The sequence below is a fragment of the Penicillium crustosum genome, assembly GCF_028827405.1.
Source record: "Penicillium crustosum strain IBT 35664 chromosome Unknown utg000002l_segment0_segment0, whole genome shotgun sequence".
NCBI lineage: Eukaryota > Fungi > Ascomycota > Eurotiomycetes > Eurotiales > Aspergillaceae > Penicillium > Penicillium crustosum.
Window position 1 is genome coordinate 9,326,747 of NW_026623123.1, and position 23,952 is coordinate 9,350,698.

At 45.1% G+C, this 23,952-nt stretch overlaps 7 protein-coding genes across 7 annotated transcripts; 4 read left to right on the plus strand and 3 right to left on the minus strand.

The window, feature by feature from the left end:
• Nucleotides 1-504: 504 nt before the first annotated feature.
• Nucleotides 505-1,959, plus strand: N7487_007060 (TauD/TfdA family dioxygenase; the record flags this gene model as incomplete). Its single annotated transcript, XM_056874807.1, has 4 exons — nt 505-517; nt 572-915; nt 1,004-1,239; nt 1,296-1,959. 4 exons carry the CDS (start codon nt 505-507, stop codon nt 1,957-1,959), a joined length of 1,257 nt encoding a protein of 418 aa, XP_056732527.1.
• A 654-nt stretch (nt 1,960-2,613) lies between these two features.
• N7487_007061 (fungal specific transcription factor domain-containing protein) lies at nt 2,614-4,914 on the minus strand (the record flags this gene model as incomplete). Its single annotated transcript, XM_056874808.1, has 7 exons — nt 2,614-3,022; nt 3,077-3,186; nt 3,256-3,811; nt 3,866-4,314; nt 4,366-4,504; nt 4,555-4,743; nt 4,796-4,914. 7 exons carry the CDS (start codon nt 4,912-4,914, stop codon nt 2,614-2,616), a joined length of 1,971 nt encoding a protein of 656 aa, XP_056732528.1.
• Nucleotides 4,915-4,955: 41 nt separating this feature from the next.
• On the minus strand, nt 4,956-5,138 carry N7487_007062 (uncharacterized protein; the record flags this gene model as incomplete). Its single annotated transcript, XM_056874809.1, has 1 exon — nt 4,956-5,138. The coding sequence occupies one exon, from the start codon at nt 5,136-5,138 to the stop codon at nt 4,956-4,958; it is 183 nt and encodes a 60-aa protein (XP_056732529.1).
• A 1,653-nt stretch (nt 5,139-6,791) lies between these two features.
• N7487_007063 (uncharacterized protein) lies at nt 6,792-8,440 on the plus strand (the record flags this gene model as incomplete). The annotated part of the gene is made up of 6 exons (XM_056874810.1): nt 6,792-6,834; nt 6,885-7,666; nt 7,716-7,979; nt 8,033-8,197; nt 8,246-8,332; nt 8,384-8,440. The coding sequence occupies 6 exons, from the start codon at nt 6,792-6,794 to the stop codon at nt 8,438-8,440; spliced, it is 1,398 nt and encodes a 465-aa protein (XP_056732530.1).
• A 330-nt stretch (nt 8,441-8,770) lies between these two features.
• N7487_007064 (uncharacterized protein) lies at nt 8,771-9,135 on the plus strand (the record flags this gene model as incomplete). The annotated part of the gene is given in 2 exon segments (XM_056874811.1): nt 8,771-8,892; nt 8,907-9,135. The coding sequence occupies 2 exon segments, from the start codon at nt 8,771-8,773 to the stop codon at nt 9,133-9,135; spliced, it is 351 nt and encodes a 116-aa protein (XP_056732531.1).
• A 1,837-nt stretch (nt 9,136-10,972) lies between these two features.
• Nucleotides 10,973-11,665, plus strand: N7487_007065 (uncharacterized protein; the record flags this gene model as incomplete). The annotated part of the gene is made up of 1 exon (XM_056874812.1): nt 10,973-11,665. The coding sequence occupies one exon, from the start codon at nt 10,973-10,975 to the stop codon at nt 11,663-11,665; it is 693 nt and encodes a 230-aa protein (XP_056732532.1).
• A 1,849-nt stretch (nt 11,666-13,514) lies between these two features.
• On the minus strand, nt 13,515-14,100 carry N7487_007066 (uncharacterized protein; the record flags this gene model as incomplete). Its single annotated transcript, XM_056874813.1, has 2 exons — nt 13,515-13,944; nt 14,051-14,100. The coding sequence occupies 2 exons, from the start codon at nt 14,098-14,100 to the stop codon at nt 13,515-13,517; spliced, it is 480 nt and encodes a 159-aa protein (XP_056732533.1).
• Nucleotides 14,101-23,952: the final 9,852 nt, after the last annotated feature.

Below are 23,952 nucleotides of genomic sequence, written 5' to 3' on the forward strand. Positions count from 1 at the left end.
TGACCTGAACCCACATGTAAAGGAGTAGAAGAGATATTCGAGTGAATTGGAATGTAATAATGTATCCATCGAATATCTTAAATCACAATCTTGATCGATGTTTGAAGAATTTGTTTATTATAGCACGTTACGTCAATGTACTGCTCTCTATCTTCCGTGATGACTGCGACAGCGCACATCTATTTCTTTTTCTTATCTCTCCGATTTGCTAAAACTTGCGATTATATGAATGTATATTGCGTGATGCCAGCTGTGGCATATATCGGTTTATTAGCCGACGAGCCGGGACAGCAAACCAGCAGCGCGTTTCGAGTTGCCACTTTATTAAATGTAGACCGGAATAGTTGTTGCCTGTCGTCTTACCACCATACATTTATTCCCCCTGTAGTTGAGAAATTGGAAGTAAAATTACAACGTGAGGATGGATGTACAACCAGCAGTGAAGCGAGAGGCCGAAACCGATCGGCACGACGACCCGAGAAAGCTATATCCCCCCACTCGGAGATGCAAAGGGATAGTATATATATCAAGCAGAACTCATTTCTGACAATAGGACAAATTCTTCATTCAGATTCCTGCACTGAGGATATCGTTCATTCAAATAAATCCCCGTTTAACCATGCCCCCGAACTAGTGGAAGCTACTGGCTTACACACTACGTCGAAGCTCGTCAAGCCCTCTGTATTTCCAGATGGATTCAAAACATCCGGTCAACACCCCCCCGTATATTCGCTGATTCGGCCCTATATCGATTTCCCCAAGATCCATACCGGGCCTACAGTGTGGAAAGCCGAGGACTATCGCGAGCATCCTGAGCTTTGGACACATCGATTCACCCCAGAGGAGATCGTAGAGATCAGCGATGCTGCAGATCACTTTACACAAACCGGGACCCCTTTGACTGGGATATCAAAGGTATGGCTATGCGCAAATATGTGATCGACATGACGAGTGGGAACTAACTTGTTTAAAGACGAACTTTCCTTTGCCCAATTTGTCCCAGCGGCTGGAAGAGCTTAGACAAGACCTGATCAATGGGAAAGGATTCTTTCGTTTTAGAGGACTTCCTGTTCAGAAGTGGGATCTTCAGAAATGCGCAACAGCCTATATGGGCCTTGGCACATACTTGGGCTACTTCGTCAGTCAAAACGGTCGGGGTCATGTCCTTGGTCATGTCAAGGATTTGGGAGAAGATCCGACCAAAACGGACAGAGTTCGAATTTACCGAACGAATGCTCGGTATGTAATTATTCTAATTAAAGTAACCAGTGGATCAACTCTAACATTTTCACTAGTCAATACTTCCATACGGATGGGGCCGATCTTGTTGGGCTCCTTTGCATCGCCAAATCGCTGTCTGGCGGAGAGTCTGACATTGTATCCACGCACCATGTATTCAATGTACTACAAGACAGAGATCCCGATGTGACACGAACACTATGTGAACCCAACTGGTACTTTGACCGGAAGGGTGAGACGTCTGAAGGGGAAGAAGGCTGGATTCGAGGTAGCATCTTCTATCTCGAGAACGATACCGGCAGGTCTAGCCCACGAGTCTACGCAAGGTTCGATCCTATGAACGTGACATCGTTAGCACGTTTCAACTCGGGTCCTGATGCATGCATACCCCCTTTGTCAGACAGACAAAATCACGCCCTGGAGGTATTCGAGAAGACCTGCGCGGAGCTATCCCTACATATGGTCCTAGCCCCAGGTGATATTCAATTCCTGAGTAATACACACGTCTTCCATGCCCGAACAGCCTACACGGATCATCCACCTGGGGCAGTTGGTGAAGACGGCCGGCCTGCCCGACGACGGCATCTGATGCGACTTTGGCTGTCGGCCCCAGAATCAGAAGGAGGATGGAAACTACCCTATCACGATACTCTGGAGAAGAAACGAGGAGGTATACAGGTTAACGACACTCCTCCTGTCTGTCCCCTAGACGCGGAGTAAAACCGTAGACCGCTGTATCGATTTTAGTAAAACGTTTTGACATATGTATTAATCAATTAACTAATCAATCAAGGTTCAAATAACCTGTTGCAGTCTAACTAGTTTCGTATAGCTACATAGACGCTTCATCCAACTGAAGTAAGAACTCGAAACCAAATGCCGAGTGGGGGGACCACATAATGCAGTGCACCCCAGAGAGTATATATACAGAGTGCAATTCGTAAAGAGTGTGGAGTCAGCCCATTCCCTACCTCTGTTGCAATTGATAGTGACGTTGTTATAGCCAGTTGTCAAGTGGCATGTTTATCGACTTTGGCTGAGTTCTCGTATCACACTATCGTTTTTGTTATTAGCTAATACCCATCGTCTACTAAGTTATAACTACCTAGATCTATTACCGCTAGGCATATTGGTTCTCCCGTTCCGCTCCTGGTCGCAATTCCTATCCCCGCACGAAGAAGCGCTTTTAACATATACTTTGTATATCATTGCAAGGTCTTAGTGTTTTCGATTTCACGGAAGCAAATACGGCATTGCACTGATGATGATAAAACTCTCTCTCTCTTTTAAATTCCTCCCCACACCAACACAAGAGATAGTCACATGTGTACAATAACTGTGAAAGAAAAATCAGATATGACTCAAAAATGTCAGTCAGCCTTGCTGGGGGAATGGAAACACAGGCAGCCAGGGTTGTGTTTGAGTTGTGGGATATCCACCTGCCCATGGCAATAGTCCAGCTCCCTCAGTTCCTGATCCAACTGCCGTGTCTGCGGGCTGCCATGCCCAGCCAAGATCGGACATGAATAAAGTTTGTAGCTCCTCAAGGCTCGGTTGGTCAACTTCTAACTCAGGGTGACCGCCCTCTGCCCCGGAGTCCCCGACAGCTTCGCAAGGGGAGTGATCAATATCCCCTGCACTATTAACTTTAGGTACCGATGTAGTGCCGGCCCTTTCGGGGACATGTCGCTCCGGTATAGATTTGCGTGCCATTCGGAAAATTGTCAGTGGATTGAGTACGTAGTCTGGCGCGCTTTGAGCGGGAGTTCCTCGAGGGCTGGTGCTGTAATCCATGGTTAGCAACGAAGGACCATATCCAGCAAACGGCCACAATAACCTAGTCTCTTCCTCCTCAGTTGACTGATACGGGTCATCAGGTATGATGTTTTGGGAGACCAACTCGGACTCAATACCGGAACGATCAAGCATTGTTTCTGCCGCGGAGGACTAGTATGTCCAAAATAATGATTAGCATAATTTGAATTGAGGGCTGTAGATAGAGAACGGTCGACTAACCAGTGAGGTAGCGATTGCATTGAGTGATCCCATTAACTTCAGTGCGTTGATGTTACTGCGAAGGAGGGGGATGGCAGCTAGTGCAAGAGCCTTTGCATTATCTGAATTTGGATCTAGGATTTGAGTCAAATGATATACCATGATCCGACAGCTGTCATAGGCGATAGTGGGAATCCAGGAGTCTGCCAACATTCGAGTACCATGCGCAGCCGCCTGACCAATAATAGTTGCCAAGGCCCGAGCTGCATCGAAGAGAACTTGTTGCAGATGTTGAAGGAAGTCTCCCTGTTCAGGAGGGAAGTCGAAAGCGGCCCGGAGTTTGTAAAGCGCCGGGGCCCCTAATCGATATAGGTCGCAGACGGTTTGATAGTGAGCGCAATGGAGTAAACACAGTGCGCCTAATTGCGAGGCATCTTTGCGAATGTATATTGCATCGGGTGTGAATTGCAGACTTGCTGGTAGAGACTCATACCATGCCCGGCAATCTGAATCTAAAAGCGCAAATTCCGATGCAGGGTCCCATGGAACCATAGCGTCTCCCAAATGCTTGATATATCTTGTTTCACGTCAGGTTTAGGAAAGGAAAAAGTAACTTGGAGGTTGTAAATACCTTAAAACTCGTTTGCGGATTGAGATATGTCGAATAAAATACGCCATTATTCCCATGTTAGACAAGAGGATCTTTGTATCTGAATCTTCCGGCAGGATTTTGAGCCAACTTCCAGGGTATAAAGTTTCTGTAAGACAGGGGACATGCTGAATGAAATTGCGCTCGTTGCAAGGAAGTTGAATCTTGATATCTCTTTCATCCATGAGTGTCAGTTGGTCTACGCCGCTGCCGACAAGAGCATCCATTATATAGCAGCTCCACATCAACCGCCGACGAGACTCTTTTGCTGTGACTGGAAGACCATTATCGGTATCCTGGCATAGGATGTCGGTGTTGTATTCCAGATTGATCTGTAGCGCCTGAGTCATGCGTGTAGTGAGTCCACTTAGCATGAACGCGTTGGCAAAGTTCCCCAACCGAACCGCATAGTCATGAAGCAGAACGGCCGCCTTACTAGATCATTAGTTTCAGAATAAAAATGGGCTTTGTTCATAGCGCACCATGAGACTCTCAATTGTCACGCGATCTAATGTTTCAAGAATAAGTCTTTGAGCAATTTTAGCCCACTGGGTGCCTGCAAGAAGGACAAAGTTGGGCTCAAGTACAGCTGTTGTCTCGCTATATGACAGAGTGTAAAACCTTCAAGAGATAAGTTGAGTGGACTCTGCTTTCGAGTCGGTTGGGCTTACTGTGCTCCCAATGCACAGATAACATGTAAAAGGGCATGGTTATGGTGATTCGAATTTTCCCCATCCAATCGTTGCAGGAAAGAAGGTTTGTGGATAAAAGCGAAGGCACGCAAAGGGTGGATGTTGATAAAATACTGTTCGACTAAGATCGCAATTCTCGATGGGTTGGGAAGATGTTGGGTAGACAACCTGCAGCTAGTGAGCAGAGGTATAAAATGTAGGAAAGTAGCTCGCAGCTCACCAGTCAAGTGGAGATGATGAACTCCCGGCTTCTACGAGGGGAAATTCCTCTGTTATAGGCGACGTCCGCATTAAGCTAGGTGGGTTGGGTGGTGTCTGGTCAAAAGACTGTTCAGGCATGGGGGGTAGAGAGAGAGAGAAGTCCTCCTTGTCTAACGGGGTCACGTTGACTCTGCGCACCCAAGTGGGCTGTGTAGATTCGGCGTAAACACATTCGTTTGAACATTTCCAACGGCATCGTTGACATGGTCGCTCACCCGAGCATTTTGTTTTGGAGGCACGACATGCTGTGCAAGACCGATACGTCCTTCTTCCTCTCCCAGAATCTCCCTGATTTGTTTCATCTCCAGTTGTTTGAGACCTCACCGGCGTTGTGTAGCCAGAACAAACCAGTCGTAATCGAGTACAGTTGCCACATTCGCCAGGCTTTTCATCACATTTGACCTATAAAATTGCGATTACATGTTTTAGAATACTAAGCCATTTGGGGTATAAAGATATCTTCTCACCTTTCGAGCACGACAGGTACGACAGCCTACACGTATTAGGAGGGTGATCAATCTATGGATCCTGCCGAGAGAATGACTCACCGAACCGTGATCGCGATGTTTTCTTATCCGAGCCCATACTAATATGGGGGGGGTCAACAATTTAGTAGTGTTATGAATATTCAGAGGTTTTGGATCTTCGGTCAGCTACTGTGATGGCGGGACATGCAAGACAAATGACGAAATCCCCGAAGATGTGGGGAAGGGCTATTTCTAGAAAGAGCGTAGCGTCTAAGATATTTACCCATACATGTACACATCAATAACTAACGTATTTCACCACCGAACCGCCACCACCGGCGAGTCGCCACTCTATCTCTACATATTAAATTTAAATGCATTTATCTCCACCAAGATGCCATTAAATTAAATATAGTAAAATACATCATCTTTCTGGACACCTATTAATTTTATGCCCTGGCTTCCTGCATCCACTACATACTACAGCGTTGTGGGCCCCGTATAGATGGTTGTAAACCCGGCGATGTAGCCCGATTCCGGGGGGATGCTCTCTTATTGCTTCCACCAGCTCAGTAATCAATTGAGATGCTTCTTGTACTGAGAGGCCTTTTTCGGCTAGTACCTGCTTCTTAGATCTAGCTCGCTTTTGCTTCTTCTTCTTCTTCTTCTTCTTCTCGTCGGATCCTCTCATATTGCTATTATACACAAACTATGCCCTAGATCTTATTTCTGCTTTTTGGCATTAAGGTATGCAGATGTATCTTTCGGCTTTTGCGCATGGTGCTACCAGCCAGTTCTTCAAGCAAAAGAGTGCATTTGAATGAGAATACTAAGTATAAGGAGCAAGAAGGGAGGAAAGGATCTCATCAACCTCCAGGTAGTTACATATAGGGGCGGGTTTTGCTCCCAGCGCAAGTAAACGGAAGTTACCTGATACGTAATACCAGAACGGCCTGGACAGAAGGTACTCACAAAAGGCGACAAAAAAGCACTTGGTAAGCGAGTCTCAGATCGAACTCTAGGACACTTCTAAATAACACTGGCATTAGTGGGGAAATTTACTGATGTGAAGTACATTGTGTATTCATCTGTGGGTTTTCGAAGGTTAGTCCACGGGCCGTCCCTATCAATATAGAACTTATGGAGGGGTTTTACATATACAAGTACACATGGGCGACCTAGACGTAGGTACATACATAGAGAGCATGGGTCAGCTGCCATTCACAGCACGAGACTCCTCAAAAATACCTGGGTATGAATTTAGCAACGTTGAAGTCAGATATCAGAGTGAGCAATAATATCAAAACACAGCAAACATGGCAAATATAGCAAACACGGCAAACACGGCAAACACGGCAAACATAATTTCTTATGTACCTACACTAAGGACCAGGCTCCAGGGGCCGCCCCCACGCGAATTCTCATTCCTTCCAAACGAATCCGGTTTGCACACTCCATTATCACAGAGTTCGCTTTCTTCATGTCGATATGGGCTCTAAAACAGCGGAAAATGAGAGCCAAGGGGGTGGTAGTAAGTCACATACCGATAGACCTCCATCGAAGTTGGCTGACATTTGGCAGATGCTCCTTCCAGCTCGACCAAGGCGAATGTCACTGGTGGGGAACCACGAGGCGCCCACTGGTCCCGGGATGGTGATGGCACACTTGGAGAAGGAGATGGAGATGACGATGCTGATGGGGATAATATCCCCTGTACTCTTACCTTGCCGTTGAGCTCGCAAACTGCACCCTCAACAAATTCGAAGAAGAAACGAAAGAGGCCCAAGAAGAAATCTTCCGTGTTGAAGCAATGTTCACCACCGCGAATTCCTCTTACCGATCTCTTCCCTGATCGCCGGTATCCACATGGCGAGGCTCAACTTTATGGGCCTATGGTTGAAAATACAACCCGCACCCCCGCCGAGGAAATCCGATACCAGTCCCGTCATCACATCGAAGATGACACCTTTTTGAATGACTATCGGAAGGCTGCGGAGGTACACCGCCAAGTCCGACGTTGGACGCAAGAGAGTGTTCATCCGGGCCAGACTCTAACGGAGATTGCTGTGGGAATCGAGGATGGCGTGAGAGCGCTGCTCGATAATGCCGGCCTTGATACCGGGCAGGGTCTCACATCCGGACTAGGCTTCCCCACGGGCTTGTCACTCAACAATTGTGTTGCACACTATACGCCTAACCCGGGCCAAAAGGATGTGGTCCTTGACTCAAGTGATGTCATGAAGGTCGATTTTGGCGTTCACATAAATGGCTGGATTGTTGACAGTGCTTTCACGATGTCATTTGACCCAACCTATGATAATCTGCTTGCCGCTGTCAAGGACGCGACAAATACTGGCATTAAGGTAAACAATCCTTGGGTTACAAGCTCGACTTAACGCTGACCACTTCAAGACTGCAGGAGTCGATGTCCGCATCAGCGATGTTAGCGCTGCCATACAGGAAGCAATGGAAAGCTACGAGGTTGACATCAATGGACGGACCTTCCCTGTCAAGGCGGTGCGCAACATCACTGGGCACAATATCGAGCAATATCGCATTCATGCCGGGAAATCTATACCATTTGTCAAGAACAATGACAACACCAAGATGGAACATGGAGAGATATTTGCCATTGAAACATTTGGAACGACCGGTCGTGGCTATCTCTCTGATGGGGTAGGTTTCATCCTCCTTGCCTACAGTCATCACATACTCACGCAACTCTTTAGCCTGGGGTCTATGGTTACGGTAAAGACCCATCCGCACCAAAAAGGATCACATCGCACCTTGCCAGTGCCAAATCCCTGTATCAGAAAATCAACGAAAATTTTGGCTCACTTGTCTTCTGTCGCCGTTATCTTGAACGGCTTGGCGTCGAACGTTATCTGGCTGGTGTGAGTCTTCGTATCTCCCAAAAGAAGACCAGGTGCTTATATGAACAGATGAACAACCTTGTTTCTAATGGGTATGTCGAGATGTACCAACCTCTGATGGACATTGAAGGATCGTATTCCGCCCAATTTGAACATGTTTGTTGCCCTTCTCCTATATGAACCAACATGCGATGCTTACCTTTCTAGACAATTCTGCTGCGAGAGTCCTGCAAAGAAGTGATCAGTCGCGGTGATGACTATTGAGGTCACCGAAAGTGTAGCCTTTTTATTAATTTTTTCTATGGTTTCCCACTTCAATCGCTATTCAACATAGCTTTCACTGCGCGCTCCTTTGTGATAGTCAGCTTTTAGTGGTCATTCAACATTGGATAGTCTAAAATACAGACGACTTCTTCTACATTTTCGACCAAAGCTTCCCTTTTAGGAATTTTCGACCAAACGCTAACCCAATTCGGAATTTTGAACCAAAGCTACTGATCCAGTTGAAAAACTTCAACCCCTGTATTCGGCTGATAGACAAGAAAAAGAATTTGTCCAGTATCCCAGGAAGTTGTCCCATCAATATACATTTTAATGGGGTGCAACCTTCCTCTCAATTGGAGACGCCCGGATCCTCCGCATCCCCAGCAATGCCTTCGTCATCAAAGGCCCAAGTCAATGACGACTTTAATATTCCTTGACTTCGAGATGTTGCGGTCAGAGAGTATAGCGCATGGCATGAGGCGAATGTCGCTGATGACCATTTAAAAGCTCAGTTTCGTCAAGCATGCGATATCGCACTGGCGAATGGTTTCGATCTTCAGCTAATCTACGAGGACCAAGATCCGTCATTCTTTATCGATCAAGGGATCATGGTGGGTATTGCCCGTCAATTCGTAAGAGATGTGGTGAAATGGGTCAGAAGTATGAGGAATATTTCGCCGATTGAGTGTATATAGATAGTACTCTAAAGAAGCATACAATAGTGGCTAGGAGAATCGCGATATTTGTTATTGAACTATAGTACTTGTTTCGAATATCTACTTCAGAATATAAATAGGACATAACGGTAGACGGAAAATAAGTAGAGCCTCAGGTAGGTTTCATTAGCAGTCCGTAGTACATATATATATATATATGTGACGTTCCTATATCGCTGGTCTAGTCATTGAATTCTGAGCCTAGATATCAACGCCAGAATGTCTAAAATGACCCAAAGCACTTTGTTTTCGAGACCCAACAACCTCAATACACCAGTCGAGGAAGGTTTGAAACCCTTGTTCTGAGTTTTCCTCATACCGTACCCAGTTCCGTCTAATGAATGCTTTCAACTCCAAGAAAAACTCCTCGATCGGATTCAGGTCGGGTGAGTACGGTGGCAGATACACTAGCTTAACTCCTGCTGCAGTGCACATTGCATCGATACGATCAGAACGATGAAAAGACGCGTTGTCCATGACTAGAACGGACTTTGGCTCAGGCCATCTTCCACAATGCCTTAGAAGCTGATTAATGAAGTCCTCAAATAATGCAGCGTCGGTGGAGCCCTGGAAAACACGAGAGAGTACGATCCCATCTTGGCAATACGCAGGCAAGATCTGGTACCGTTGGTCGCGGTGAAAGTTGGCTACCTGCAATGGCGCTGTGCCTAACGGAGACCAACCTGTCCGTCTAAACCCGATCCGTTTACAGTACATCTCGAAACTGGCGCGACCACCTTTCACTCTTCGAGTTACTTTTTAGCCCCCACTGCCAAGAGACGCTAGTATATATTGGGGATAAACCCGGAATATTGATATTCCTGCATCTGTCTCAATTCCTCGACTTACTCTCACTAACATAACTGCTTTGCTTCGTAACTGTATTGGCGAACCAAGGGAATTAGAACTTTCCATGGTAGTGCAGACAAATTAAACACCAGAGCTGGGAGAATACCTCGATATCTGAAACTCAATTATTTGCCCGTTTCGAGGGAATCTAGCGCGCTACTTTCCTGATTAGGAACCATGCTTGGCCCCAATATGAGCCCTGTACATTGTGGGTCTCAAAAGGCTTTTACAACCCACCACCAGGCACAGGTGCAATCAGAACTAATCCGTATGGGTCATGTATGCCGCGGCCCCGGGGATCTCTGGGGCCGTGAGCCCTGGTTCCCATGACTCGCTGCTGGGGCATTCGTTTCAAGTATATGTCATGAACACTTGTATGACCCTCCTTGAGCTAACACTCAAGTCACGGTCCATTAGATACAGACTCTAGCTCATCTGTATGTCTCAGTCGCCTGGGTCTAGACCCACAAATCCGCCCCAGGTTGAACTGGGATATAAACTTGTTTACTTGGAAAATACAGACATTTCCGGGTAGAATCTTAAGCCGTATAAGGTGAAATGTTACTTTGTGGAACTTTGCGCTACTTTGCTTAGGCACATTCCTCTTGTTCCAGCTGAAAGGATTTGCTAGCGCATATTGGATTGATGAGAGGCCGACATTGCCATCTAACAGGGCTGTGCAATTACAAAAAATAGGACGATAATGCTCCTCGAGAGTACTACCTCTTCAAGTACCCACGCGGGTGTACTTGGGGACCAGGAAACAAGATATCGGTAGGCAAGTAAATGCCTCAATTAATTTACTGACTAGAAAGTCGGTTCTGACCATGACTTGTGCGCTTCATTTTTGAGTATTTTAGCAACGAGAATGCCAGAAGGATATCGCTTCTTAACTCCATAAGATTCAAATCACTCAAATCCGTGAAATCTCTTATTCTTGTATCGATTCACCTCCCCCCCTTCAATCATGCAGTTGGCAGCTCTCTTCTGTTTCTGCATCTCCGCAGCCTCCGCAGTTAAGCATTATGGCTTGACACCCACCGAGGACGTGAGGAACATGGTAAACCATCGTGTTCAGGCGTTCTCGGGCGATGTCATGAACCTCACCTCTTTGTTCACGACCGACGCCCTTCATAATCATGACGGAGCCGACTTCTTGGCAGCGGAGCTGGGCATCTTCAACAAGACTCTTGCCGATGTCTTCCCTCCGCATACCTCCAGCTCTGGAAACAGCTCCATTCAAGCGAGAGCCACAGTTGAAGGCACATGCCAGGGTCATGGAAAAATTGAAGATAACCTGAGCAGTCTTCAGATCAACAGCATTTGTTATTCTATCGCGGGTGCTGCTGCCAGCCCTATCACCGCAATCATTGGTGTCATTGACAGCAATGCTTGCGTGGAGTCATCCTCTGGTCATTCCGTTGGCTTGTGCAAGACCATTTTTATGATGATCAATACCGCTGGCACGACATTTACTGGTGGCATGGTTAGCACCTATTGCCCTGCTTTCCTCAGTCTCTTTGTGAAATGCAAGGGCGCTGATGCACAAGGCAATCCTATAAACAACAAGGACATTGACATGACTGCGTTCAACACTCAGAAAGACCGCAACTGCGACGGTCCCACTGGGGGCGAGAAATGTACCGAGGTGCACGTGTAAAGGCTTGCTGGGATATATATGGATCCACTGGGTATTTTGTTGATGTGAAGTTCACTAGAGTTTCGGTTGAAAGTCGGGCGAACGCTCATGAAGATCGCTAGAGGAGTCAAGTTGGCATCATGGATATGTATTTACATGTATACTACTTTGCACATACATAGCAAGTAGTGAACTATCTCAGACCTTTTGAAATAGTATCTTGCAGTAAAATACTTGACCCCATGTGTTGTCAACCATCTCATAATTAGCGCATAAGCCCTCCCGAGGTGTTGAATGATAGAAACATGGTCATTCCTCGTTACTAGATATCATAGTACCCTCGACGCTTTGTGTCTAATCCAAGTCAATATCCAAAGTACATAGTATATGTAAGCCTCGTTCGCTTTAGGCGGGGCCAACGCCTGTATTAGCGGGGTCACATAGTGGGCCCGAAGGTTCCGCAGGCGACATCTCCACAGGCAAGTTGCTGCCTGTGCTATGTCACCTGTCTGCAGAATTTCTTGATTCTTTTCTGTCCGCGTGTATTAAGGTACAGATGGTCGTGTTTTAAATGAGTGTAGGCCTAATTAAGCCAAAATTACAGCCTAAGTGAAGCTAGAGTCCACTTGTCTCGAAGGGTGACTGTTTCCACCGTAAATGTATGTAATACTCCACTTCCGGTCGACATTTTCTGTTTCAATTATTTCCATCGGCCCCAGAAGCCACGCACGGTCTTTAAGTTTCAGGCGGTCGGGCGGAAGTCACTGGTCTATAATAATTCCCCTATAGCCCTGCGCTAGGGCAGCCTTGGACTTGGCTGTTTTAACTCGATATTGCGAACAAACCGATACCATCCATATTATTATTGACGACATAAGTATCGTTTGATTTATCCATTTCCATTCTCCGCTTCGCACGATATCCCACATATCATCTATCAATATTGGGACTTGGAAGATAAGCCTTTCACTGCTTTGATATTGGTCGGTAGGTAGTAACAATTTCCATTGATTGAAACAGTAACTTGGATTCAACTAACCTTCTAATATTTAGATCGTACATCGGCAGTGTCAATCGCAATATGAAGACCGAAGATAATGGCGAATTCGCCCCTCCAACTCATGCTCCTCGGCCTCAAGGCCCTTCGTGGCGAAGTTTTGCCGAGACTGTCATGATTAGCGGCGTGACTTTCACAGTAACCCTCTGTATCACAGATGCTATCTTCAAATCTGATAGCTTTTTCGTTCGGTGGGCGGTTTTTGCGTCATTATATGCGGTTTTCAATTTTCTGTACCAGAAGGTCGTCCGAGCTACTTGAACCTATTCATAATGTGTGAATTTTGCAAATCGGATCCATATACAGCACTTAGATATCCTCCTAATTTGTACAATGACCGCGATCATAGGCACAAGCTTCAATCACGAAGTCGTCACCATTGACCTGAATATCTAAATAGACGCATGCCTGCCACTCTTACTTCCTCGGACCCAGCGCAAAACTGAACTCCTTCAAAACCGGCGAAAGCTTCCACCTTGCAAAGAGCTGTCAAGTCTCCACTAAGATCCGCTGTAGCACCTCCCCCTTCTCCACCTCTGTAGCAGGCCACACACCCTCCCATATCCTCACATATGGTTCCACGACCCCCAAGACCTCCCTTAGCCACCTCCCTGCCCTCCCCTCCTCAATCGTCCCTGTCCCCACCATCCCCCTCTCCAGTTCCTCCAGAAACTCACCCACCTGCGCCTTCACCCCCACCGTCTCCTCCTTTGCAACAGCAGCCAAAAACCCCACCTCCTCCTCACAGCCAACCTCTCCTTCCCACCCTCTACACCATGCCTCCGACCCCACCCCACCATCCGGCCACCTACATCACATCACCTCACTCTTCCACACGCCATCCACATCCGGCTCAGCAACCTCCCTCCTCGCCGCACTCGCCTCCCACAGCTGCGCCGAGTACTTTGCTGCCCACGCATACACATCATACGCACCCTGCGCGACCAGTACCCCGAAGATATTCGGCTCCCACTCTTCCCGGGAAACTGCCTTGGCTAAGCTGGATCGGCCAGGGGAACCGAGCCCCATGTACTTAAGCCAGAAGCGTGCTTGCGTCTCCGAGTAGGGCGGCACGCTAGTGTAGGCCGTGCGTAGGCGTATGATAGTCATCTCGAGCGTGCTGAGGGCTAATCCAGTGGGAGTCGCGAGCGGGAGGGAGGGCTGCCTGCGGCGCGTGCGTGCGACTATAGGCCCAACGGGGGAGGTTTCTTGGCTGTGCCGGGGGGTCGCTGGCGCAGCAGCTCTAGCAGGGAGTCAGAGTCAGGTAGGTCTTAGAGGTCAGGCAGGTGGTAGAAGCGCGCTGTGGTACGCTTGGTAAGGAAGGCAGTAGAGTAATAGGAGAGCTATACGGAGGAGTGGAGGAGTGCGTGGTGTGTGGTGTAGAAGGGCTGGAAATCATCAGGGAAGGGGAAGTCACCCTCAAGTTGGTCGGCGGAGCGGTAGATAGCCGCTGCTCGCTAGGCGAGTTAGAATATATCCAGGGTGCTGTGATTTCTTAGTCTTTATACTCATAGGACAGTGCTATTGCCCAGGGGATCATAACTAGACCTGGCATTATACCGCCCATAGGTGCAGTACCTCCGCACCTGCACCTGCACCTCAGGAGGTTCAGGTGCGGACCTTCGCACCTGACCCGTACCTAAGGGTCGATAGGTTCGGTGCAGGGTTACCCTCATCAACCCGCATATGCATAAATTTCTGATACCTTACCCCTTTTGGCTGGATAAAATGGATGATTTATCTCTGTTTTTTACACCTATTCCGTCAGCCTGAAGCCATATCAGTGAATACTCTATTAATATAAGGATTTATGAACAAATACTTATGTAAAAGTAAACAGTAGGTATTGTTACCTATAAACTCTAAATAAATATAAAGAAATTCGACGTTGGAAGTGGTTAATAAGGGTTATTAACAAAACAGCATATAAAGTTGCAGATAGACCTGGCCAGGAACCACGGGTGAACCTCACGAACCTCAAGGAGGTTCACCCACCCGGAGGTTAAGGTTCTATGACCTAGAACCTCCGGGCGGTTCTATCTTGGACCGAACCTTATGGAGGTTACCCGCGGGTGAACCTGAGGTTCAATAAGTATGACAAATAGGTAAAAAACGTGACTTAGGGTCAACTACATAAATTATGTAGAAATAGGCTGTATTCTCTCGTAATTATAAAACAATACTTTATTAATGTATGCCCTTATAGGAGGATTAGACTGCGACATCGCCCGTCCATGGGCACCTAGGAGGTGCCCAAGGCCCGTCCACGGTGGGCCTTGGGCTATTTGGATTTTCGAGTGCCCGTCCATAACGCCCAAGGCCCACGGGCATGCCCACGGCGGGCATGCCCACGATGCCCACCATTGCATAAAGTCACCCAAAATGGACGTATAACTCGCTGACTTTGCATAATAAATAACTGTTATTTACACCTGTTTTGCCAACTCCATGTAAAATGGCAGTTTTAATCTACAACATCTATAAATTTTACTGAAATATCTATGTATATGAGAAACTAGTATATATATGATACGAATTGGAATAAAATTTTAATCGAAATACATCATATTGTGTGGTATTTTTATTAACTTATCAAATCATACTGTAACAGCTTGAAGATATATATTTAAGTCAGTGGTACATGCCTGGCATTTTCTATAAGTAAAATACTACTTATGGATTCTACTTTATCTCTCACTCTAGTATATTTCTCATAGGTAGATCGAAAGATAATTAGTATAATTCTTATTTTATAAGCTTATATCACTAAATTCTGTCAATTATATCACTCAAAGACTTGTGTTATTATTCTGGGAGTTTTAAATCCTTCGATTGTAACTCAAGATGGGCGTTTAGGTATGTTCCCATGGGCGTGCCCACGGGCGTGCCCACGGGCATGCCCATGGACAAAGACACTTATAGCCAATCTAGACTGCGACATCGCCCATGGACGGGCGGGTGGGCAGTGCCCACGGGCCTTATGTAAGCGGGCGATGGGCACTATCCATACGCCCATGGACGGGCCCTACCCTTAGGGCCCATTGTCCATGGACACCGTGGGCGCCCATGGGCCTTTTTAGTAAGCAGAATTTCTTGACCTCGTGACCTGCATTATTTGTGCATTTTTTTCTCTGTATTTTTGAGTAATTCGATTACATGTACAATGACTTGATACTACTGTCAATTTTCTGACCGAGGTCAGAAATGAGCTTTAGAAGCCTTTATACAACAACTTGACACATTGTCACTTTTTTGACCGGGGTCAGAAATAAGCCTTGGAAGCCTTTGCATAATGACTTAGGCATTCATTATATTCATATATTTACACTAATACGATACAAATTGATCATTATTAGGTTTGCCACGCTTCCTTGCTTCTCTTAAACCAGGGCGCTTTTGAGTGCTACCCTTATCTCCATAATGAGGGAGATGAGGACTGCTCTTATCTTCGCTGTCGACTAGCTCACTTCTCTGTCGCTTCCGCGTACTTAGCACTATAGAAGGACGAGGAAGCTGACTCTCCATCATAAACTCATACTCGATCAGTCCAACAGGATCATTATCCTCGGAATCCTCACTATCGCTGATTGGTTCAGGCATGTCAGTGGTAAGCTTAGCCTCTCTCTGTTCGTCTGCTTCTTGCATTGAATCCAAGGACGTATCCTCATCGGGTAGTTCTTCTATTTCAATGTCGAACTGGGTTTTATACCGGAACATTATGATATCCTGGACTGTCTTCGTACTCAGCCGCCCACGTCGGTAGTGGCAGACATCCCGTGCTAAATTGAAAAGACGTTCAACTCTAGCGCCTGTTGCAGGAATAGAGAGAATGTCGCGAGCAACACTGGAAAGAATTGGGAATTCATTACCTGGTCGAAGTTCTCCCAGACATCTAATATGTGTTTTGCATCCTATCGTAGCCTTTGTTGTGTCTCAGTACTGCTGCCGCGTACTGTGGTACGCCACCACTCGATAAACTTTACTTTGGACGCGTTGTTCATCGCGTCGTAGAGGATAAACTGCTTTCTCCGATCGGGGCCGACGCGTTTGAGAGAGCAATCAAGAATAGCCGGTTGAGTGAACTCGGACTCTATCAGTGAGATAGAAGTCTGTTGGCTGTTGAAGAGACTGGGATCAATATTTGGATTAAGGTTAGGATCAAATATATCGGCGACGTAGGAGAGGTCTGGTTGGGAGCTCGGAGGAAGTGAAGAAGGCCCTGCGGTATAGGCACTAGGTTGGGACATGGTTAATGTGATGTAAGGGATAATATAACGACTATAGGAGAGTGAGTGATCTGAACTTACAATAGGTAACTTGCGACCGTGTGAAACGAGGATTACTAGTAAAAGGGGTGCTTTGTATAGATCTGATAGATCGTAAATTGAGTGTAGACCCACTATATATTATAAGCTGATTGGCTATAAGTGTCTTTGTCCATGGGCATGCCCGTGGGCACGCCCGTGGGCACGCCCATGGGAACATACCTAAACGCCCATCTTGAGTTACAATCGAAGGATTTAAAACTCCCAGAATAATAACACAAGTCTTTGAGTGATATAATTGACAGAATTTAGTGATATAAGCTTATAAAATAAGAATTATACTAATTATCTTTCGATCTACCTATGAGAAATATACTAGAGTGAGAGATAAAGTAGAATCCATAAGTAGTATTTTACTTATAGAAAATGCCAGGCATGTACCACTGACTTAAATATATATCTTCAAGCTGTTACAGTATGATTTGATAAGTTAATAAAAATACCACACAATATGATGTATTTCGATTAAAATTTTATTCCAATTCGTATCATATATATACTAGTTTCTCATATACATAGATATTTCAGTAAAATTTATAGATGTTGTAGATTAAAACTGCCATTTTACATGGAGTTGGCAAAACAGGTGTAAATAACAGTTATTTATTATGCAAAGTCAGCGAGTTATACGTCCATTTTGGGTGACTTTATGCAATGGTGGGCATCGTGGGCATGCCCGCCGTGGGCATGCCCGTGGGCCTTGGGCGTTATGGACGGGCACTCGAAAATCCAAATAGCCCAAGGCCCACCGTGGACGGGCCTTGGGCACCTCCTAGGTGCCCATGGACGGGCGATGTCGCAGTCTAAGCCAATCAGCTTATAATATATAGTGGGTCTACACTCAATTTACGATCTATCAGATCTATACAAAGCACCCCTTTTACTAGTAATCCTCGTTTCATACGGTCGCAAGTTACCTATTGTAAGTTCAGATCACTTACTCTCCTATAGTCGTTATATTATCCCTTACATCACATTAACCATGTCCCAACCTAGTGCCTATACCGTAGGGCCTTCTTTACTTCCTCCGAGCTCCCAACTAGACCTCTCCTACGTCGCCGATATATTTAATCCTAACCTTAATCCAAATATTAATCCCAGTCTCTTTAATAGCTAACAGACTTCTATCTCACTGATAGAGTCCGAGTTTACTCAACCGGCTATTCTTAATTACTCTCTCAAACGCGTCGGCCCCGATCGGAGAAAGCAGTTTATCCTCTACGACGCGATAAACAACGCGTCCAAAGTAGACTGCGGCACGATCCGCAATATCCGCGGATATCCACAATCCATATCCGCAAAGTGCGGATTTGGATATTTTTTGATATCCAATATCCGCAGCCTTGAGGATTTGGATATAGACCTCATATCCATTGGATATCTGCGGATATCCAATGGATATCAAACAGAGCAAACACGCTAAGACATGCCAAGAAACTTCCTATTTAGGAGGTCATATGACTAAAATCCATAGAGATATGCATAAAAATTACTAGATCTAGTAATTTTAGCGAGATTTTACTAGTGCGGATATCCAAGGATATCCGCACTGCGGATATGGATATCAACTGATATCCGCACTGCGGATGTGGATATCAACTCATATCCAATATCCGCAATTTGCGGATATAAGGATCGATCTGATATCCATTGGAGCGGATATGCCGCAGTCTAGTCCAAAGTAAAGTTTATCGAGTAGTAGCGTACCACAGTACGCGGCAGCAGTACTGAGACACAACAAAGGCTACGATAGGATGCAAAACTAGACCTGGCTTTGAACCTCCGCATGGGTCCCTACCCCGGAACCTCGAACCTCACCTCTTGAGGTGAGGTTCCAACCTTACTAACCTCCAACCGCCCATTAACCTCCAGAGGTTCTTTGAGGTTCAACCTCCATCGACCCGCATGAACCTGCATATACATAATTTCTTGACGCCTTTCCTCTTTTGGCTGGATAAAATTGATGATTCATCTCTGTTTTTTACAGCTGTTCCGTTAAACTATAGACTTTCCACTGAATACTCTATCAATATAATGAATTATAAAGATATAGTCATTGAAAAGTAAATAGGAGGCGTGGTCACCTATAAATTATAGGTAATATCCGATGATATCGACGTGGTGGGTGGTCAATAGAGGTCATCGATAAAATAGCATGTAAAGTTGTAGATATATATATCGCAGACACTGTAAAGTATGTGTATCTTTATTAGTAGAACTACAGTTCTTTAAGAAAACTATAAAGATGCAGTTTAATTCCCCTCATTTTAATATCATTCAAACCATTATATCTTCTTCTATTACTTTGTCTTTTAGAATTCATGTTAATTGGTCTAGATATACCGTGAATCCGGATTAAATGTCCCAATTGTTAGACTTAGACATTCTATTTTTCCTACATTGAGGTTCTCGTTGAGGTTCGTTGAGGTTCATTGAGGTTCGTTGAGGTTCGTTGAGGTTTATTGAGGTTTATTGAGGTTCGTTGAGGTTTATTGAGGTTCGTTGAGGTTTATTGAGGTTCGTTGAGGTTTATTGAGGTTCGTTGAGGTTTATTGAGGTTCGTTTCTATAGTGATCCACTATACTAGCGAATCAGATATAGATAGGGCTTTATAAAAGTTGATATATCAATTTAAGCATTATGGAACAGGGATAAACAGATGCCCCAAGAAGACCCCGTAACTTCTACAGAATAACTAGTGAGTTCCTTATTATCTTCCCTAAGTTGTACTGGTTTACTAAAGTTATCATGTCTCAGATTACCGACGGCTACGGCTACGCATCATCTAGCTTCGAAGGGTTACCGCTAGACGCGCTACAGTACCTTACCCCTGACGATACGCTATACCAACGCGAAAGCCAGTTTGATTCAGTTCTGGACCTTCCAGACCTTCTAGACAACCAAGTCCGATCTCGTGCAGGACCTCGGGCCCTAGACACCCTTACGCGAATCAAGCCAGATAGTATTAACGAGTATATCGTCTTTACTACCGACATGTCCGCGGAATTCGTTAAGTGGTGGCTTCAAACTGATTTTGGTAAGAAGAAGCGGCTAAACTGGGAGGTCAGCCGTCGCGCAGACTGCTGGACTGGGTTTCAACAAGTTGCACATACTAAAGATGGAAAGCCTGGCGTTATGTGCAATCGGTGCCGTACAGTTCTTACGCATCCAGCTACAAATCATACTGGAAACTCATCGATGCAGAAGCATCTTGATGGGCCAAGGTGTCGACAGCGAATTACGAAGAAGGGTAATATCCAGCAACTACTTAGCGACGCGGTATGTTCGAAATAGCCTATACTCAATATCAATACTAATAATAAATTCACTATATTTTAGGCCGAGAGAAGACCAGCGCCTCTCTTTACCCAACAAACATGGGAACAGAAGATTCTAAACCTAATCACTGTATCACATTTACCCTTTCTCTTCGTCGAGCACCAAGAATTCCATGATCTCATTTCCTACGCACGGCTAGCACCTACACTACCGAGCGTTCCATCAAGAAAGGTGATTCGCGACCGCCTCCGGGGTTTCGTTACAGAGTATCAACAAGAGACACTACAACAGCTGCCATCTGGTGCAAAAATGTCGATTGCGCTTGACTGCTGGACTTCACCATTCAAGCACGCATTTATGGCTATCACAGGATACTTTCTAGACCAGGAATGGGAGTATCGTGAGGTCCTACTTGGGTTTGAGCCAATTTCTGGATCTCATACTGGCGTGAACCTCGGGGACGTAGTTATCCAGATCCTACAAAAGCACCAAATCGCTGACCGAGTGCTGGCGGTGACAACTGATAATGCGTCTAACAATAAGACACTTATCGCAGCAGTGAATGATTCAATCAAGAAGCTACATATGGAGACGGATTCTACGATTGTCCAAGTGCCTTGCCTTGCGCATGTTATTCAATTAAGTCTAGTTGATTTACTTGGTAAAATCAAGGCTTCGCCAAAGAATGATAACGCCGAGATAGAATGGTCTGATGATCGTGTACGTTTACTTCGTGCGCGCCAGCAGAAACATGAGATCGCCGATACTCTGAACAAGGTATGCTTCTATTTAGAAATCATGAATTATGATTCAATAACACTAACTATTCTGATTTCTAATAGGTCCGAGGTCTTGCGGTTTATATCAACGGAAGCCCTCAACGTAAGGAAGCCTTCCTAAATACCCAGCCTAGTAATACGCTCCGGCTTCTTCTAATCCAAGATGTTCGTACACGGTGGAATTCGACATTTCTAATGCTCCGACGGGCGAAGAGGCTTCATATCGCATTCAACAAGTTCTGTTCCGACTATGATCAACACCATTTTACATTAAGTGCAGAGGGGTGGCGACAGATTGACTATTTACTTTGCATTCTTCAGCCCTTTTTCACGCTCACTACGCTAGTTTGTCGTACTAAAGACTCGAGTATCCACCTTGTCTTTAGGATTTACAATAAGCTCTTCGATCATCTTGAAAGATCAATGGGTCAGCTTCGTCGAAAGAAGGTTCCCTGGAAACAGCTAATGCTTTCCTCCCTCGATGCTGCGAAAGAGAAACTGAAGAAATACTACGGCGAGACAGATGGTATCGAAGGCAATCTCTATGCAATTGGGACGATCTTAGCGCCGTCGAGCAAGATGGAGTTCTTTTCAACAAGTGATTGGGACCCAGATCCTAAGACAGGAAAGGACTATAGAAAAGAATACCGCGAGAGTCTTCAGTCTTTTTTTGAGAGATACAGCCAACGTATACCATCAGAGATGATGCAATCTGATAGCCAGTTATTCACAACTGAATCGGAGCTTGAGAAGGCTCTTGACGGCGATTCTTCACAACGATTAACTGCTCCGCAGTACGACGAGCTCACCAAATATCTCCAGAGTGGTAAGTAAGTAAGCCTACTTTATAAATCATATAACTAACCTTACCTAATTAGAAACTATTAAAGGATCTATTCGGATCTTCTGGAAAGATCATCAGAGGGAATTCCCTATTCTTGCAAGCATTGCCCGTGATATCATGTCAATTCCAGCGACTGGTGCCGGAGTTGAGCGTCTTTTTAACTCTGCCCGCGATGTATGCCACTACCGCCGGGGGTCGTTAAACCCAGAGACTGTTCGCGATATTATGTTATACATGTGTACAACAAGATTCGATATCAAGGAGGAGCAGCGGCTGATTCTCCAAGAGTATCTTTTAGACCATGAGATAGCCGCTTCGACCGAAGCACTTGATGTCCAGACACATGCTTTCGAGGCTATTAGTGATGATGAGGAGGATGTCGAGATATGTCTTGATGCAACCCCGGACGCACCGCTACTCTCAGTAGTCGCCGCTGGAAAGCGGCCTGCGGTTAATTCTGACGATGAGGAAGAATCTGATGCCGATGAATTTGCGGATCTAGATAAGAATAGGGCATCACCCTTACCTGACTTCCCTGATACGCAGCATCGTGCATCCGGTAGAATAAGGAAGAAGTCGAGACTACTAGATGGGTATATAGCTTGATTACTTGAATCTTGACTCTTGAGAACTATAACCCGACACTGAACTATAGATATAATATAAACCATTGATGATTGAAAGTTGAAACCCTAATTCGACGCTGAGCCAGTGAACCCATAATATGCACTAAATCCTCCTGTAAGGGCATACATTAATGAAGTGTTGTTTTATAATTACGAGAGAATACAGCCTATTTCTACATAATTTATGTAGTTGACCCTAAGTCACGTTTTTTACCTATTTGTCATGCTTGTTGAACCTCAGGTTCACCCGCGGGTAACCTCCATGAGGTTCGGTCCAAGATAGAACCGCCCGGAGGTTCTAGGTCATGGAACCTTAACCTCCGGGTGGGTGAACCTCCTTGAGGTTCGTGAGGTTCACCCGTGGTTCCTGGCCAGGTCTACTTGGGTTTAAGCCGCTTTATAGTATATATACCGGCTCTTATCTAAGTAGTATTCTTATAGAAACCCTAGTAGAGCATAATATTGAAGATAAAGTATTCGGGTTAATAACAGATAATATATTAAATAATAAGATATTAGCTACTACTCTCTAATAGGCTTTATTAGATAATACTATTATTACCCGAATACTATATCTTACCTACGTTATCCAGCTTAGCCTAAATCAGCTTCTTACTCGGATTAAGGCAGTTCTATTAAATAAATCAGCCGAGATAAGGTAGACAGAGAAGCAGTTAAGGCTAGCCTAAGAAAATATAAAGCAAAGTCAGATCTCCTCTATACTAAATAAAGTCCGTTATCTTACGATTTACGTTAATATAAGTCCCTAGCGTAGAGAGACCTTTTACAATCTTTAGATAACTAATATCAAGATCGTTCCAATCTAAGATATAAAGATACGATAGAATTCTACGTTCCTTATACTTCGCCGGGCAAAGAGGCTACGTACTATCTTCTCTTTATTCTATATAAAGTATGATTATAAGGAGATACTACTTAACGAGTAAGAGTAGTATCAGATCGACTATCTTCTTTATATTACCGAGCCCTTCTTTGATTATATAATATAGCTATTAAAGACTTAAGATATCACTGCCTACTATATATTCAAGATCTATAATAAACTGTTTGATTATCTTGAGCGATTATAGGTATAGCTACGCCGAAAGCGTATCCTATAGAAGAAATAGATACTAGAGGCCCTTAAAGCTGGTCGGTCTAAGCTTGATAAGTATTACTCCCAAGCTAATAATCTTCGAGGGAATATCTATATAATTAGTATAATGCTTATACCGGTGAACAAATTCAAATTCTTCCTCTCTAGTGATTGGGATTAGAAATGGCGAGATACCTATCGACTTACTTTTAAATAAGCCCTTATTCTATATCAAGTATAAGTTAGAATTAGACTGCGACATCGCCCGTCCATGGGCACCTAGGAGGTGCCCATCGCCCGTC